The following is a 20040-nucleotide window of genomic DNA, read 5'->3' on the forward strand; positions in this document are numbered from 1 at the left end:
CTGACAGTCTGATTAGCTTCAGGCTGTCCTGTTCGCGCGAAACAGCTTTTCTCCAAACGAGAAACCTATTCACGTTTTAATGTAGCCAGATCTTTTGACACCCCATAATTAACACTGTATTAGTTCTAATAAATGATTTTTGAGGTATATTTTTCCTTCAAATAACGTTTGAATGCCTAAATTGTACCACTTTTGAAGGTTCTCCTGCTCACGGATGGCTACTAGCTATCTGCAGCTACCTTGGTTTGATGTTGCGTAACAGGACAGGCGTTGCAGAGGCGGACATTCACTAGTGGGGTCTTCAAAAAATGTAATTACTTCTGTGTTTCTGGGGAAAGAGTGAGGTGTGTTTTGCATGCCCATTCCATTCGCTGAATGCTGTTTTCATTCATTGGACTTACAAATCGGAGAAACACGTGTCCCAGTGCGTGGTGAGGCTGGGGTTCAGGCTGCAGGACGGCATCCACAGAGGACAACACCTCTTTGTGCAATTCCAGGATGTCCTCAATGTTGGAAAACAGAATCTATAAACAGTGGAGGAGGGGGTGGTGGCATAGAGGAAGGGGAGAGATAAAGGACGAAGGGAGAAGAGGGAGGAAGGAAGTGATGTGCAACAGATGGGTGAGGGATGAGGGACAATCCAGATGCACTTTCTTAAAATGAAATGATAAAATGTCTGTCTTACCTTGACGTGCTCAGGTGAGAGGCACTGTTGGTCATCTGCCGTTTGCCTGATTCTGTGTAAAAACGCCTGGATGGGACAAAAACATGTATTAAGATGAAATATGTGGTAAGTGGTATGCGTGAAATGGAGCCATGAACAAAACAGAACAGCAGAACAACTAAACACCAACAACAACGAACGAGAAGAACATGTTTTATCCAAGAAGAGACTTAGGGCAGCAAGAAAAGAGGCCTTTTACATAGCATGCATCTAAAAAGGGGACATGAACAAAATTGCGAGAAAAAATGAATTGAATGTTAACATTAACAACAATTAACAATTAACAATTAACAATTAACAATTAACAACAATGTATAAGAACAGAATTTATCCAAGAGGAGACTGAGGGCAGCAATAAAACAGGTTGCTTTAGTAGCATGCATCTAAAGGTTACAGTTAAAACTTAACCCACTGAAAAAGTTGAGCCGTTGGTTCTGTTTGAAAGACAGGCTGACACATGCTTGGTTTACAACTCGGATGCATGTGAAAAAACAACTACTTTGCTGTCATAGGTGACGTTCTAAGAAGACAACAATAAATCCAGGTCAAGCAGGGCTGCTATGGAAATGCATTTTTGCATGTCGACCAATGGCAACACTGGCACGCAAAAGAAAACCAAACTGTGAAAAAAGGGGATGTGTATCTTTTCTTCTAGCATCTCTTCTCCATTTTGCTGTCTATTACCCCTGATCTCACAGTCTTAACCTACAGTACACCCATCTGACTTTCGACCTCCGGATACCCACTGTCTGGAAAAAGAGAGGGACGGTGCAGAAATGTCAATCCCAAAACCATCGTATAAAACTCTTCCTCCGCCCTCACCTCCCCCTGCTTCTTCCTCATCTTGCTTCCACTTCCCGCTGTAATGATTGGTGTTGCAGTTGGTTGCTAAGGGCCAGGACCTCGCCTTCACTGCAATTCTCTTTGTGACAGCATGGAATTTAGTAAGTCAATTGCACCGTTGCACCAATAAACAAAAGAGGACTCTCAAAGCTTTGTGGCTTCTCCTGTCTCCACCCTCCCGTTGTGAAGGGTAATTTACTTTTAAGCTAATGCCCGTGTTGTATTGATCACATTAACACATTTGTTTGTCGACTTCTGCCTACATGATGTTGAAATAGATATGAAACACGATGTTGAATGAAACACAAGTTAACTTTACCGCTTTTACTGTTGCTTCATGGACTGTTGCACGCAATGGGACACACCTACGCCGCCAACAAAACCGCTATTAAAAACACCTCCAAAAACCACTAACAAGGTTTTATGGTTTTATATACATGCTCTAACCATGTAGTAACAGGCACATTCATGATAACATATAATACTTAGAGTATTTTCCCGTATTTTGGTCTTAAGCATTACTGGAGCTTCCTTCCTGGGCACACTGATTTAACATAGCAACATAGCTGCATATTTTTTAGCTGTTTCTATATCTTTAGAACGCACAGAAAAGAGAAAGTCATATGTTCATGTCTTACATAAGGATTGTGGATGATGGGAAAAATTTTAAAAAAGTGCAGTTTCCCTTTAATATCTGGAGGAAAAATCTTTTATTTATGCCTCTGGGTAAAATTTTGCACCTGCTTTACATTTTGTGTCCACCGCAAAGCATTTCCGGGTGTTCCATTCTCTGTCGGCCAATCAGGTGACTGTCAAGCTCCACTCTTTAGGTACCAGAGCACACTCAAGTCAACTAAATGGTGGTAACAAGGCTTTATATAGACCACTAGGTGATGCGGGGTTGCCTCGGCAACGGTAGAGATGCTATTCTCCTTGTTGTTACAAACCATTGTAGCATTTTTGCTGTCATTTTAGGCTAAATGTTGTTGTTTTAAGTGAAGCCAACTCCAGTAAAACGACGTATGCTCTAGAAAAGCACACAAAAATAAACTAAGTGTAAGTTACAGTATCTCTGACACTTATAATCATGCATACACAGTCATGTCATTTCCAATGAGACCAAAATAGAATGTGAAAGCAGTGAAGTGCTGCCTCCCTAATTAAACGCAGCAATAAAGGAAATCAGTGGTTGTTTTTTTTAGGTGAGGTTAGAGGGGGAGCTTCTGTACTAGTAGTTGTGCTTGAGACGTACACTAATTATTTTGCCCATATGGCAGTTTGTCACACGTCCACAGTGAAGGGTTCAGTCAAGTGAGAGGATGCTCACTGCCAAGACAAAATATGCTGGTGGTGGTGATAGTAGGACAGCACAAATGAACTGATAAAAATACTTTAAAAACAAAGAAATATGACATCCATGCGGTTGTCAATGTGCTGCACAGATGTGGTGACAAGGGGAGAGGAATTATAGTGGTGGGCTGGCGCAACAAAGACAGCCTTTCAGTCCAGTTCTAAACGCGACCTTCCTCACCCTCGCCTTGTGTTGGCTGTCATCATTGTTCCATAACAAAAGCACACAGGTTTGTTGAGAGAGGATATTCACGCTTTCTCGAGCCACCATTCTGTGTGACACACACTGGCTTTAGCAGATCAGATGTTTGAAACCAATATTCTCAGCATCTTTGATAACCTCTAATATGCGAAAGTGACTTTTTAATGATGTTCTAATAGTAATATTTTTTGTGTGTACAAAATGCAAAAACAAGAAGGGGGAGTGAGAGAAAAAAACATTTGGAGCTGTGCAAAAAAAAACAAAAAACTGAAATAGATGTATCACCTGATCAAAAGCTTAAGACCACAGGCTATAAAAGCCCAAATCTGCTCAAAATGTTCATTTTCTGTCAGGCATTCACACTGTCATGCCCTCCTGATAGCTAAATCTAAGAAACGTTCTCTTTTTGAACATGGTCGGATTGTGGAACTGCATAAGCACAGCTTCTCGCAGCGTGCCATTGCTGCTGAGGTTGGGTGCAGTAAATCAGTCATTCTACATTTTTTGAAAGATCCTGAGCATTATGGAACAAAAAGTCAAGTGGTAGACTCCCCCAAAAAAATCACACCTGCGCTGAGCCGGAGGATCCGATTGGCTGTCCATCAAGACACAGGGCGGTCTTCCACCTACATTAAGGCCCTTACTGGTGCCGACTGCAGCGCAATAACCATCAGACGGCATCTGCGGGAAAAGGGTTTAGAAAACAAAAAATGAAACGACCTCGTCTCCTTCAACGCCACAAAACTGCCCGTTTAGACTTTGCCAGGGAGCATCAAACATGGGACATTTTCTCTGATGAGAAAAAATGTAACCTTGACGATCCAGATGGCTTCCAACGTTACTGGCATGACAAGGAGATCCCACCTGAGATGTTTTCTACCCGGCACAGTGGAGGGGGTCCATCATGATCTGGGGTGCTTTTTCATTCAGTGGAACACTGGAGCTTCAGGTGGTGCAGGGTCGTCAAACGGATGCAGATGTTGCAGCGGGCATCCCTCATGACTGAGGGCCCTCATCTGTGTGGTAACAGCTGGGTTTTTCAACGGGACAACGCTGCAGTTCACAGTGCTCCCTTGACCAAGGACTTCTTCAGGGAGAATAACATCACTCTTTTGGACCATCCTGCATGTTCCCCTCATTTCAATCCCATAGAGAACATTTGGGGATGGATGGCAAGGGACGTTTATAAAAATGGCCATCAGTTCCAGACAGTTGATGCCCTTCATGAAGCCATCTTCACCACTTGGAGCAATGTTCCCACTAGCCTCCTGGAAACACTCGCATCAAGCATGCCCAAAGCAATTTTTGAAGTGATTAACAAGAACGGTGGAGCTACTCATTACTGAGTCCTACTGGGAACATTTTTTGTTGTGGTTTGAAGAGTTTTTTGTTATTTTTTTAGCAATGGTCTTAAACTTTTGATTCATTCATTCTCTCAATCAGTGCATCTTTTACTGTCCAATCAGGTTTAAGAACGAACAATGAGGGTGTGGCTTATATTTCTGTAAGCGCCAGACTAAGAGTAGCAGGGACTAACACCAGGATGTGTCAACATGGTACCAAGCTTAGTTTACTTTGCATTCGCAAATTACTCAGTCCATCCGTCCATCCATCCCTTTTCTATGCCAGTTATCCTCATTAGGGTCGCAGGGGTATGCTGGAGCCTATCCCAACTGACTTTGGGCGAGAGGCGGGGTACACCCTGAACTGGTGGACAGTCAGGCGCAGGGCACATATAGACAAACAACCATTCACACTCACATTCATACCTATGGACAATTTAGAGTTGCCAATTAACCTAACATGCATGTTTTTGGAATGTGGGAGGAAACCCACGCACGCATGGGAAGAACATGCAAACTCCACACAGATGCCCAAGCGGCGATTTGAACCCAGGTCTTCCCAATCTCCTGACTGTGTGGCCAACATGCTAACCACTCTAATTACTAAGGCATAGTATTTTATTTGGAAAACATTAATCAGTGCTTAAGGACTCGAAAATCTCAAGCCAATGACTTTGGACTTGGACTCAACCTGTCTTTTCTTGACTTGGAATTGCACGTCTTTACTTACGACTTGATTCAAGACTTGGGATTAAAGACTTGAGACTTACAAAACACTGACTTGCTCCCACCACTGGTACTTAATTTTAAATGTGTCTCTGTTTATGTCTGTAGCTTTAATGCTAATGAGCTTTGTCCATGCCTGTTTCCTATGTGTGTGGCTCCAACAAGCGCTTTTAAAGTTGCGGCTTTTCATGACGTCATGAAGGAAAAACCTCCTTCATGGACATGATACCAACTATGACCCGCTCCTAGCTCAATGATCACTCAATCCAAGCAATTAACTCACCGACCTCTGGACAAACAATCGCCATAAATCCTCTGTTCAAATAACCGTTGAGTGGTCATATCTGGTCACAATCCTGCCCCTTATTCTAGCTCTGCATGCGCTTTGAAGTGTTGGTTAAAGCTACAAACACACAAAATGGCATGTTCCCAGTAGGGATTACTAAATGCGCTTTTAAATTTCTAAATTTCTAGATTTCGGACAACACACTTCCAATACCCTTTTGTGGTGGGACCTCTTTACAATTGGTAAAAAATACTACAAGTATAATGTGGAACATTAATCAATTCAATATGCGTAGTGATGCCTTCTGTTTCTTTTCTTCTTTTTTTTTTAAGGCACAGGGTTCATCTAGCTCAGGGCACCTCAGAGGTGTTATGTCCATGAGGAAGGAGGTCTTTCCTTCATGACGCCATGAAAATCTACAACTTCACAATTGCTTCTTTGAAAAGTGGGCACATTAGCATTAGATCCACAGACGCACAAAACTGTGTGTTCCCAGGAGGGCTTACTAAAAAACTGTCTAAATTCCAGCAAGGCTAGATTGTGGAACCTCTGACACGTATTTATGATTGTTGATAAATACTACTGTATAATATGGGACTTTTAAAAGCACAGACTTACAGTAAGTAGGACACACTGCTATAGAAGGATATTTCCATAGCATAGTTCACAAGTTAATTGAACTGTTAAGAGTCAATTGCAACCGTGGCTCAAAAGTGTTAGCATTCTACGAACCAGCCTGTATTGGCTTTTTCTGCTATAATCCTCACCATCACCGCCACTTCACCGCTTCCTCTAATTGCGAAGCTGTTGTGCAAGAGTGTTTTCACACTTGAAACAAGAAGAGGTTTGAACATAACGTGATCAGTGTGGAGATATCACGCAGAATGCAGAGCAGCGGTCCCTCACATGATGAGAAGCATCCAGAGTGTTGACAGAAAGTAGGTCACTTTTCAGCATAGATAAATGCATTTTAGGTTATCAAAACTTCGTGACCTGTGAAATTGCCCACTTGCTGTGTCATGCTATTGCAGCAATAGACAATATTCAGGACAACTTGCACAATCTAATGAAGTCCGAATCAAGAGCTGCAGCAACACATCTGACTTTGTAATGAAGACAATATTGCTCACTTTTGATCGACACTGTCAGAGAGCTGTTAATTTCATGACAATATGTTGTTTACTGTGCTTGTAGTGCGCGAGCACACACCTGTGCAGGTCTATTTCCGCAAACAGGAAATGTAAAAGAAAGTAAGCTTTTCTTTTTTTTCCCCTTCAGACACTTCTACTCGAGTTGATATAGGTAGGCAGGAAAACAAACAGTCTGCACAGCAAGACCAAGCAAAACCTCTCTTCCAGCAGCAGATTGTTGTTGTTTCACAGCAGGAAGTGTGGTCTATATGAGAAAAAAACAAAAACAAAAAAAAGGAAGGGCAACTAATGCTCTCAATTGTATTAGCAATGAATCCATCCATCACTTCAATCTTTACTTTTACCACAAAAAGACTCAAATACATAATAGAATACATAACAGAATACATAATGCAATGATCAAGTGTTACAAAAGTTAAGTTGAACCAACATTAAGTCGCCTTCAAAAGTGTCATGTGAGACTTCAGCTCAGAAAAGGATGAACTACAAACCGAAATACAAATTGTCTTCATTTTAAATCATGTAATGTTTGTCCACACTGGTCTATGACATAGTGTGTCTCCAAGATGTGCTATTGTGCACTTTCTTCACTTTTTACATATACAGTCATCCCTTGCCACATGCGGTTCGAATTTAGCGGCTTCACTCACCTATATTACTAAATAACTGTTTTGTGGTGGACTACGGCCTATTAGTAAAACAAATATGCATGTTTAAACAAAATGTACGTACTTTTTTGCCTAAATTAAGCATAAATAACTAAATGAACTAAAATACAAATATAAGACATTCAAAAATGCATTGAATGACACTTTGTGGTATGTAGTATTCTATACTGGTCACTAGGTGACAGTAATGTTACGCCGTGTTACACTGATGAGCCAACAGCCACTGCAGTAAAAAATGAAACAACAAGGAACTCTGCCAATGCTAACATGTGTATAGAACATATTACGTCTTATTTTGAATTATTCTACTCACAAGAAGTTAGGGATATAGATAGATTTCAGGTTTTCTATGCTCCAACTATGAAAATATTCCATTTGTAAATAAGGAATCCTACTTGGCTGAAATTCACTTATCACAAGTGGGTCTTGAACCAATTAACCGCAATAAATTGTATACTGTAACTCTGCACTTGTCCAACATAATAGATGCCATATATCACATACAACAACAGCAAAGTGGGACAGGAGGATTAACATTCCACCCACATTTTAACAGCAACATCATGCGAGGTTAGCCTTTTTGCTAAAGGAAAACAAAATGATCAAACTTACAGCTTCCATGTCTGTAGCTGACTAAAAGATAGTTGGCAGAGCTTTGGAATTTATTTTAAGATGTGTAGTGAAGCAGGCTCAGAAGGCTAGCTAGGAGTGGGTCAGAAGCAGCATCATGTCCATGATAAAGTAGGTTTTTCCTTCATGAAGTCATGAAAACACGCAAATTCAAAAGCGAGCAAATAAGTGAGATGATATATTTTTCTCACATTTGGTGCTCATAAACAGGCTCTAAGGACACATATTAATTTTACATACACAAATGTATTATTTATTTATTTCATTTATTTTTCTTAGCAATGCACAAAGTTTAGAGTGGTGTTATTTTAACTCCAAACTTTGAGTCGTTTTACTTTATTGTACTTTTATTAAACCGCATTTAACTTGTCTTAATAAACTTAATATTAAAATGTGATGTCAAATATGGCCTGTAAAGTTACTAAAGGTAAAGGTAAATTAATTCACTTTACATAATCAATTTATCACATCAATTCTAGAGTCAACTGGTGAAAAGGATTCGATTCGTTTGATTTCTAGAAGTTCTAAAGGGTTTCTCCGCATGCTAACTGTACTGTACTGTCAAGTACCATTCATGCAGTGTGACCTCCAATCAAAGGGTCAGATGCTCGTTGGCGGGTCTTGTGCAGTTAATCAGGCCCAAAAAGGAGTCAGACAGGAAGGTGTGAAGAGCCAGATGGACCATATGCTGGTGTGTGTGTAGCCTTGGCCTTGTGTTCGCTCCACTGGATGCTGGGCAAAGGAGCCTGCTGCCCTCACGTCTGCCATGACAGCCTTCAGGACGCTTTTTTGACCTTTAACATTATCATAGGAAGCTAACTGACAGCCAAGGTCTTCACTGTTGTCTTTAATGTGACTGAAGCTGCTACTTATCTTTGATGTTTACGTAGTAAGGTCGGGTATAGCAATATAAAGACTTTGTCATAAAACCGTTCCGTGTTTTACTGTGAACAGTAAAATAAAGAAAAAACACTCCAGCTTTTCCATTTTCAATGTTCAATTTGGGTTTGATTGGGTTTTTGAATAACTTGAAACTCAACCTATCATTTCAAAGAAAATCTGGTGAAAAATGAATGGTTGGCGACCAGTCCAGAGCATACCCCACCCTCCCAAAGTCAGCTGGGATAGGCTCCAGCATACCCGCGACCCTAGTGGGGACAAGCGGCAGAGAAGATGGATGGATGGATCTGGTAAAAAACGTATAATGTATAAAGATTATGGTCTGCATCGCCAAAAAAATATCTATCCATCCATCTTCTTCCACTTATCTAAGGTTGGGTGGGGGCAGGACGGGGGCGGGGGCTGCAGCCTAAGCAGGGAAGCCCAGATTTCCCACTCCGCTACTTCATTTCGTCCGTTTGTACCCGCAATGTTGTCCTTTCGGTCATTACCTAAAGCTCATGACCATAGTTCTCCATGGCTTGTCCGAACTCATCCCACGTCCGAAAAATTATGTTTTGCCAGAAGCATGCCATTTTAGATGCTCACCGAGCGGAAGTCTCACAAGAATTGGGTTTGAGGGAGTAGTTTTCCAAATTGTCCATTGAACTCAAAAATCTGTCCCCTTTTAACCCCCATTAGTTCCCACAAGAAATGGAGCTGAGAAATTCTGTATGCAGGTTCTCTGGTCAGCAGGGCACTCTCCACCCCTTCCCATCCAGCATAAAAACAATGCGCCCATTAATGGTCTCTTTTGGGCTAGATTAAAAAGGGGGGACAGGGCAGTTCTGGAGAGGCCTCGGGGGCCACTTTGGGGTCGACGTGGCATGAAATTGAATAAATAAATGAAGAAATACACCTATTTAGTGGGCAGAGTGTGGGCCCCAGCTAGAGAATGAACAAGGTAGACATCTTTCACCCGGGATCCCTAATTCACAGCTCTACTCCAACCCAGCATCCAAGCACTTCTGGCACAATCCATCGGTAAACAAACAACAAAACAAAGAAGTCTTCTTTGAATGTTGTCCAGTTACTACCGTCGCCTCCAGCCCTCCACCCACCCACTTCCACTTTGGAAGGAGCTCACAAGGCGATGAAACAACAGTTGACCACTAAGTGAGATGATACTCATGAATGGATGATGGTGATGATGAATATGGAAACACACATTGTCACATTTTGCTATGACACTGACTTTGACTCAAGATTGCGCCTTCACCCTACTTCCTTCCTGCTGTATGAATACTAATGTTGTCATGAGAGCCTTATTTTTTTACAGCCTGTAAAAGCCTGGATTATACATGACATAAATTGGTCTTTCAATAAATGAATAAAAAGGTCATTAAACATCTAAGTCCATCATGGAATTAAACTCGTCATGAAATAATAATGCACAAATAGGTCATGAAATTAATAAAAAGGTAATTAATTCAATTGAGTTCTATTTGTACAGCACCAAAACACAACAAAGTTATCTCAAGGCACTTTACAGACGAAGCAGGTTGAGCACCACGCTCCTCAAATGAAAAAGAACCAGCTGAGCCCCACATAAGCAAGCACTTGACAACAAAGGCAAGGAAAACCTCCCTCAAGGAAGAAACCTCAAAATCGATCATGAAATAAACAAACACGTAAATCAGTCATGAAATAAATTGGTCATGAAATTACTAAAATGTAAGACCCTATAATTTCCGCGTTAACGGAATCGCAGAATTGGCCAATGAAAATGGAATCTACCACGGAATCCTGTAGAGCTTGACATACGAGCCATGTAAAAAAAATGGAATATTGTGTAAAAGTTAATTTTCTTACGTAATATCATTCAAATGTTTAAACCTTCATATATTATAGGTTCATTGTGCATGCAGTGAACTATTCAAAACCTTTTCTTTGTCTTAATTTAGGTTTTTATGGCATACAGCTCAAGAAAACCCCAAAATCCATGTCATAATATTACAATATTCTGACAGTACTCAGTTACTCAGTCTCAAAGTGCTCAGTCTGCTAATTTCAAAATCAGCTAGTCAACTCAAAACACCTGTTAAGGTTCCCTGAGCCTATAAAAACTTGTCAGTCTGGTTCAGATCACAAAACCACAAGCATGGGGAAGGCTTCTGACCTGACTGATCAGCAGAAGACCGCTATTGACATCCTCCATCAGGGGGCAAGAAACAAAAATAAATTTCAGAAAAAGTTGGCTGTTCAAAGTGCCGTTTCAAAGCACATAAGAGGAAAGCTTGTTGGAAGATCAAAATGTGGGAGGAAACGCTGCACAAGCAGTAGAGATGTCTGGAAGCTTCAGAAAATTCTGAAGCACAGCCGCTTCAAAAATTTGACTGAGCTCACAAAGCAGTGGAATGAGGCTGGAGTGGAGACCTCAAGGAAAACAGTCCACAGACGTATCCTAGAAATGGGCTACAGAAGCCGGATCCCACGGTCAAGCCACTCCTGACCCCAAAACAAAAAAAGAAATGTCTGACCTGGGCTTTGGATAAAAAGAATTGGACTGTTGGCCAGTGGTCCAAGGTCCTGTTCTCTGAGGAAAGCAAATGTCTCTCGTTTGGAAATCAAGGTCCTAGGGTGTGGAGGAAGACTGGAGAGGCACAGGACAGAAGCTGCCTAAAGTCCAGCATGAAGTTTCCTCAGCCTGTGATGATTTGGGTGCCATGTCATCTGGTGTTGGGCTACTCTGTTTTATCAAGTGCAGAGTCAATGCAGCACTTCATGCTTCCATCTGCTGAAAACCTTTTTGGAGATGTTGACTTCATATTCCAACATGACCTGGCACCTGCCCACAGTGCCAAACCACTAGTCACTGGTTTACTGACAACGGTATTACTGTGCTGGACTGGCCTGCAAATTCACCTGACCTGAACCCCATAGAGAATCTGTGGGGTATTGTGAAGAGGAAGATGAGTAACATGAAGGCCCCTATCGAAGCATCCTGGGCCTCCGTAACACCTCAACAGCGCAACAGGCTGATTGCCTCCATGCCAGACTGAATTAAAGCAGTGATTCGTGCAAAAGGAGCTGCAACAAAGTATTGAATACAGGAATTAAACATAATTTTCAGTGGAATGAAATTTCTTTATTATAAATCCTATTTTTTTATTGTTTTGATGAAATATTCAATTTTTTTGACACATGGATTTTTGGTTTTCATGAGCTAAATGCTATACACATCCAAGACTTGAAACAATTCAGTTGATGTGTATGTAATAAATCTAGGATATATAAAGGTTTAATTTTTTGAATGATATTATGGAAGAAAATGTACTTTTACACAATATTCCAATTTTCTGACATGGCTCTACACTCTTGTCATCGAGCGTGAGCATGTGCTCTCACATACAACAATGGCCAGTGTAAGCTGGGGGTTAGCTTAGTTTTAGCGGTGCATGCTAGTGCGGCTGATTTGTGTTTTAAGTAATGTAACGCGTCTGTAGCGTCTTCGTCACATACACGTGAACGCACAGGAGACAGTGCGCAGGGATACGGCGGGAGACAGATATAACACCGAGTGTTTTATGAGGTTTGAGTTTTTTTTGTGATGCAAATGTTTTAATCTTTTGAACGCATATTGTTTTGCCAAAGTCTTTACTTAATTGTCCCCAGCAACTAAGTGGAACTACGTTCTTCATCACGGAAATCTGACCAGAACTGGACTTAGGAGACCAAGTGGGGGGTAAGTCGCTGTTGTTAGACTACAATGCTGATGGGGATGTCATACAACTTCATGTGAAAAACTCCGAACAATCCCTTTAAAGCAATGGGGACCAAAGGCAATATTTCCCGGTATAAAATCTACTCTTAACTTCTTTAATATTTGGGGTGGAGAAGTGAATGACGTACCCAATTAAAGTTCAAGTCTGAAATTTCTGAATTTTATAACATTGCTACAGATATGTGTTAATTCCATGACAGGAGAATGTGATGTTACACATACTGGTATCGGTTTATATCGAAATCAGACACATATCAGTATCGGTTGATATCGGAATCGGAAATTAAGAGTTTGAACAATATCGACAAAAAAGCCAATATCGGACATCCCTAATTATATTATATTATATTCCATCCATCCATCCATCTTCTATGCCGCTTCTCCTCACTAGGGGAGGACATCGAAGTCCCCGGAGAAAGCCCACGCACGCACAGGGAGAACATGCAAACTACACACAGATGCCCAGCGAAGATTCGAACCCAGATGTTCCCGATCTCCTGACTGTGTGGCCAACATGCTAACCACTAGTCCACCGTGCGGCCCTTGTGTCATATTATATATCAAATTATATTCATTTGGCATATTGTGCAGGGCTGTGTGTCATGTGATCAGCATGCCGGCACAGACCACATAGAGGTATTTTTACTTTCTGACCTGTCGTGATTAGACTTGAAAAGAACTGAATTCTTATGTAATCTTAGACTTTTGGGGGCGGGGGGGAAACCTGTCTGCCATTTTTCAGCTGGGCAAACGACCTTTGACCCAAGAGAGTGAGAGGAGGGTTCACATCTGGTTGTACTTGTGAGCTAACAAGTTTTCTCACCTTAGTATCAGCGCTAAAATTATTCTGAACTGTACATACAGTAAATGTATACACAGTATACACTCATATGATAATATTACATCCAGTCCCCTCTCTTCTCACAACAAACAGCAACACTGCTGCTTGTCATAAACCAAACAATTTTAGTCCTCAAAAGGACCATGTGACTTTCCTACTTATATCAGAGTGTCAGTATACTTTTGATGGAAGGAAGGTGGGGTGGAGGTTTTTTTTTTTTTTTTTATCATGCCGGTGGGTATTACAGTGGTTTAGACTTGTTAACTCTTAATTCCGTAAATTCCTGCTGCAGTCTTGTGCTTTAGAGAAAATGGATTATCAACACACATGACTTCAAAAAACTAATAATGATGATAATCGTTAACTGCCATCTAATCCTGATGCTCAGTGACAACAGAACAAGTTGCTTTCGAACCTTGGGATAAAATAAGACTTTTACAGTCGATTCTTAATAATAGCAGAGCGCTCCTGTTATTCACAGGATCTTTGACTCGTGTTTTTGCAGCAGATTCATAAAAACAGCAGAGTGCTCTAGGTTACAGAGGATCTTTGACTGGGGTTTTTTACATTGGGTCCTTAAAAACAGCAGAGCCCTCCTGCCATATCGAGGATCTTTTGACTTCTGTTTTTGCAGAAGATTCCTAAAAACAGCAAAGTGTTCTGTGTTATAGAGCAGTGGTTCCCAAACTTTTTAGTTGCGTACGCCTTCAGACATTTGACCTGAAGCCATGTGCCCCCTTACTCCTGCACACTTAAAAAACATAAACCTTTTTAACTTAATTAACTAGAAATAATGAATATAATCCTTTAACTAATTTTATAGTAATTCCGGGTCAAAAATGTGTATATTGCATGCTGACATTTTGATAAAGATTCACATGAGCACTGATCAGTAGATAAGTAATCATCTTACATATCTTTTATTCCAGTCTGATGTTGTAATCCTTCAGTTTGAATGGCTTGAATTTGAGCTTCACTTTTTTGTCCACACACAACTGCTATAGTTTAAGTCTGCATATTCATGTAATACCAAATTGAAGGGGAAAGTTAAATCAGTAAGTACAAAATTACATACAAGACTCATTTTCGGGGGAATCCCCACCCCACATACTCACAGTGACAGGCTTTCACCTGTGCCGTGCGGGGATTGGAACAACAATATGATTGAAATCTCCCAGAATAAACACTCTTAATGCACAACATAATCATCAAACTTATCTGTTCCTATAAAGCACACAGAGCAATGAACAACTTCATGATCAGTCTCCTTTCTGCTCTGTTCTCCTTGAGCCGTGAGGCATTCAGGCGCACTCGTATGTGTGTTTTTAATGTTTTTCATTTTGGTTCACGTACCCCCATCACAATTGGCGTACCCCACTTTAGGAACCTAGGTTACAGAGGATTATTTAACTCCTGTTTTTGGAGTGGAGCCTCAAAAACAGCAGAGTGTGCCTGTCACATAGAGGAACTTCGACTTAGTATTTTTGAAGCAGATTACTTAGGTTACAGAGGCTCTCGGACTAGTCTTTTTGCAGTACGTCCTAGAAAACAAACACCAGGTGCTTAAAAACAGCAGCACGCTCCTGTCATGTAGCGAATCCTTTTATGTTATTTGCTTGTGTAAGTAACCCGCCCTATTTCGGACTGCCCGCACCAGGGCTCGAACACAGGACCTTCGCAAAGGGAGGCGAGAGGGCTGACCACACGGCCAAAAGCCCGGACAGTTGACCGCGTGTTCAGCGCAGCTCTCAAGGCAGAGGGAGTGAGGTTTACCAACGTACACTTGTACAGCCTCATAGGCTGGCATCCGTTACACTTGCATACTTTAAAACAGCAGTTTTAAGGACAAAAACAGTAGTCAGAGATGGTCTATTTGACAGGAGAAGTCAGAGTCTGAATGCTGTGGAGCAGTGTTGAGTATGGGGTCAGTGTCCTCTAAATAATCGTGGTTTCCCACTTTGTTCGTGAGTTCATTTATCATCACTGCTGTGGGATAAAAGGAAAGATGTGGAGATCCCATCCTTCCCTTTGGGCCACGCACCAGTGAGATCACAACAGCTGTGTGTGTTTTTGTGGAGTGTGTTCCTCTGCAGTGTTGTTGTTGTTGTAGCAAACAGGACGACGCCTCTACACAATATTGTGGGTGCAGGAACGGTGATGTGGGACTTCCGCTTCAATCTTCAGCCTGTGTTTTCTCATTTGTTTTTATTTCCTCTGCTCCTTGGTCTGTCGGTGTCACACTACTAGCATCAAGTCTCTCTGAGGAGGGGAGACGGGGGTGGGGGGGCTTCTAAATAGTTCTTTTTTGGCTTCCCATTTGCCGGTGGTTTCAGCCCACTGCAACCTCACCCTGAGCTGAAGTCATAGCAGTGCACACGTCGGGCAATAGAAGGGCTTTTTTCTTTCCTTTTTTAACAGCAGGTAGTAGAGTTACGACAGACGCCTGCTGAGGTTTTGTGAGGGTTTATTATTATAACTGGGCTTTAAACAGGCTGTTTGGTCTCCACAGGCAGTGCGTCACGCCCATATTAATGTAACCTTCAACTAACTGGTGCCACTGGCTGATATTCTACTGACTAACTGAAGAAGTACAGCAAATATAAACATTCTGGTTTGGGGAATTTCGGCAAGTGAAAGTAGAGACGACAAAATTGTCACAATGATTCACACAGACCTAAAAAAAATTACATAAGACAGGAGAGGAGGATAAAGATCTACTGCAAAAACACTACTCAATGATCTTCTATATGACAGGAACGCTCTGCTTTTTTAAAGGACTGACTGCAAAAACTCTTGTCAAAGATCCTCAATGTGACAGAAAAGAGTATTTCATGCAGAACTGCGACTCAAAGATCTTCTATATGACAGCAGCGCTCTTCATTAGAGAATATGAATAGTCATTCTATATACAATATACAAGAAGTTCTTTTAAACTTTAATAAGGATTTGGAATTGGCCTGCGACAGTCCAGGTTGTACACCACCGCTCGCCCGAAGACAGCTGGGTTAGGGTCCAGCAAATCCTGTGAGGACAGGCCGTACAAAAAGTGAATGGATGGATGGCTGACTTGGAATGTATGAGAAAGTGGAAAGGAAAACTGTCTTTGCATACAGTATGAAGTGCATTTCACAACACAGCAACAACAGAACAAACGCTGTAGCGGTAAGGCTCCGCCAGCATTAATAGCACTGATGAGTTCACTGTAAACAGCATAGCAAGTGAAGTGTAATACAGAGCAGCAACTTTTTAAAGCGCGTACTAGCCATGGGCCGGTATGAGATTCTGACGGCATGATACACTTGGGCAAAAATATCACGGTTTCAGGGTATTATAATTACAGCGCTAAAATGTGTTATTTTCAAATATATTCATTGACGGCAGTACCGGTGGCATGACGACACATTTACCTTCATTGAGTTCTGCAACCGAGCTCAAACTGCGCATGTATACAACAAGGAAAACCTGCTGTAAATGAAGGGGTCCTTCTAAATGTGCATTCCTTTGAAGAAATCTTTCATGTACGTTTTCATTTAATAATGCTATCATTATTAATTATATATTAGTGGATTTTGTAATTTACTATACGTTTTAAGCTGCAATATGTCGTGTCAATACATGTTTGTTTACACTCTAAGCGATTAAGCTATGACTTGATATTCTTGACTTGACTTATGATATCCACGATATTAACGTTAACATGTCAAAAATGTACTTCAATAGTGTTATGTGGTTACACGTTATGTGGTTACACGCTAGTTTGATAGCTGCAAAGCCATGTGAAATACTAAATCCACACCCTCATTATGTCACACTGGCGCCGCTTGATGCTTCGAGGAAGCCAACGTCAATGTTAGCTAGCTATGCCGCGATGGTTAAGTTGACGAATTTTGGCAACACAGCTCATGCCCGTGGTTTCAGCACATCAAAGCCCAGTTCAAACTGCAAAGAATAACACAGGACATGACAAAGTATTTCCGCATAGTGGCCGCATTGGACCTCCTCTCTCTCTCTCTCATACCATAAGACGGTATGACGGACTATTTTAGCGGTTTTGAAACCATGACTTTTGGAAACCATGCTATACCTTCAAACCGGTAACCGGACCATGTCTAGATAAAGCTGCTGCATACTGACCACTCATGATATTTCAACTGCAGCTACTGTCATCTTGACCTTTTTCAAAACTACATCAGGAGGTTGCTTACAGCCACAGTTGTTAATGAGAATGTTTTCTGGCCAGGCACCAATTTGAGGCTGTCCACACGGAAAGGTTTTCAGGTCAAAACGGCAAAGTGTTTTATCGTTTCAGCCTTTCATGCACGGCGTTCTGGGTGACCTGAAACCAAATTTTTTTTAAACGGCTTCCATGCCGCTTATTCTCACTTGGGTTGCAGGGGTATGCTGGAGCCTCTCCGACAGCCAATCCACCTTAAAAGAACCGCATTTTTTTTTTACCTTGGCTTGGTGAGACGCAGTTGCACTGCCCATTTGTTTCGTCATAATACGGGGTTAGCAAGCTGCATTAGTTATAGGTGATCTGAAAAACATTGGCATGTACTACGTAGCGCGCTGTTAATGAATTGATTGGCTGTGGAAGTAAATACATGTGAACAGGATCTTATCATTGGCTGGACAGTGCTCATCATTGTGTTGTATGTTACCGCTTGTTGTTGTTCCCTATCACTCTCTGCGTTCTATTGCAAAATGGTACAGAATAAATCGTTATGTTTGTTTCATTGACGGTTCAGATTGGATTGTATTTTGTGCGCAGCATGGTTTTGCGGTGCGCAGAGTATTCAAGAGCAGTGCGCGAGTGCGCACGCTCGCAGTTTAGAGGGAACACTGGTCACCATGACGTCATAGATGTCCTACATTTTGTTACTCGATAACAATATTTATCCGACAAAGCGCTGCTCTGAGGGGAAAAACACTAATCTCCAGTTGGAAGGATTGATCAGATGCTAACAAGGGAATCCATTGACTGTGTCTTGTACACAAGCCTGGTTCCACTCAGGAAGCAAATGCATCGATGTGCGATGATAACACCCAACAATCCTCTAATCCTTCTTTTCACACCCGTCTTCCTCCTACAACACTACCTGAATGAGCTCCATAGCACCACCTACCAGTGCCTTTTCACTGCGGCCATGAGGTTTGTGTGCAGCAGCTAGAGATCCGGGGAGGATTCCGGGAAGTGCACACAAAAGGGAGGTTAAAAATAAATCAGTGTTAATTAGTGGAAGAGGTGATGTTCAGAAAAGCTGCAGTGAGACTGTGGGAATAGAAAAACAAACATCCATCAGCGTCTTGAAGACAGGAACTGAAAGGTCTAGGTTGGTATTAAAAATGAGATTGGAGGAGAGTTTAACCATTTTTAGTCAATAACAGCTCATGTATAACGATGAGCTATAATAATGGGGTTTAAAAAAAACAAAGTTTGGGTTAGTTTGAGCAGCCGATCGTGATCCTGAAGAATTTCTTCTCTTTTTAATAGAGCCGGTTCTCTTGGCCCCGTTCACTAGAAAGAGTCGGCTCTTTTGGCTCCCAAGTGGCTACTCAGATTTTTTGTTCTTTTGAATTCATTTATTACCAAATGATATGTATTGTGTAAAAAGACTTACTAATGTAAAAAAATACATCATATCAAATGTTTACTATTGAAATGTATGTATTTAAATCCTCAATGAACAGCTACAAAAATATAATATAAAATCTTAATTTGTGCTACCTTGATTTTGCACTTTCAATGCTCTTGTGTGCTTTTGTACTCTGCTTTGGCTGCTGCGAACCTGGAATTTCCTCTGTCTGACTAATAAAGGCGTAGCTTAATCTTAAATACAAGACCCATCTCAATTGACAAGGTCAAATCTCTGCATGAAAATTTCTAACTATTAATAATCAAACGACACAACATAAACAAAACGCCACGCAAACATAAATTAAAAAGTGCAGAAGAAAAAGAAAAAGCAGCATCCAGTAACAATTGTGTCTTTACTGAAGATTGGAATTCTGAGACCTCTCCTCTGTGTGCTATGTGTGTTTAACCCCATGGTGTCACACTTTAACAGAAAAAAAGATGAGGGGAAAAAACTATCTGCTCCCAATTGGCTCCCAACGACGCGAGCCGCCTCATAGAGCCGATTCGTTCGCGGCCAATACAAAACCTCCGGGCTGTGCTTGGTGAAGGTAAAAACCTATTTATTATTAAGTATTTTGAACAATTATGATTACCCCAACAAACCCCTTCATCGGTCTGGAACCAATTAACCGCGGTAAACGAGGGGTTACCCCATAAACAAATGTTATGTAAATGAAACATTTTCAAGCAATAAAAACGGCTAAATGAACTAAAATGCAAATATAAGGCATTAAGAGCACGCAATTAAATTGCAATATGCAGTATTCTACACTGGTCACTAGGTGTCAGTAGATTAAACATACTGTACAAGTGGTAAACTTAATCGCAGGAACAACAGGCTTTTATTGCAGGTTTGAATTATCTCACAAGAGGGACAATAATAACATAATAATCGTAAAAATCATAATATTAACACTGTCTTCTGTAATCCGTAATCTGTAAACCGTAATCCATCTAAAGATCAACTCTGAACCC

General features: G+C 41.2%; 1 protein-coding gene across 2 annotated transcripts in view; it reads right to left on the reverse strand.

Annotated features, from left to right (window-relative positions):
* prex1 (phosphatidylinositol-3,4,5-trisphosphate-dependent Rac exchange factor 1) overlaps positions 1 to 20040 on the reverse strand; it is a 133440-nt gene that overhangs the window by 105496 nt on the left and 7904 nt on the right. For both annotated transcript variants that reach the window (XM_054770870.1, XM_054770877.1), the window contains exons 2-3: positions 686 to 751; positions 402 to 524 (exon numbers count right to left, since the gene is read on the reverse strand). In XM_054770870.1, the coding sequence (XP_054626845.1) occupies positions 402 to 524; positions 686 to 751 (189 nt within the window). The remainder of the gene's footprint in view (positions 1 to 401; positions 525 to 685; positions 752 to 20040) is intronic.

Source organism: Dunckerocampus dactyliophorus, chromosome 1 (assembly GCF_027744805.1).
Source record: "Dunckerocampus dactyliophorus isolate RoL2022-P2 chromosome 1, RoL_Ddac_1.1, whole genome shotgun sequence".
NCBI lineage: Eukaryota > Metazoa > Chordata > Actinopteri > Syngnathiformes > Syngnathidae > Dunckerocampus > Dunckerocampus dactyliophorus.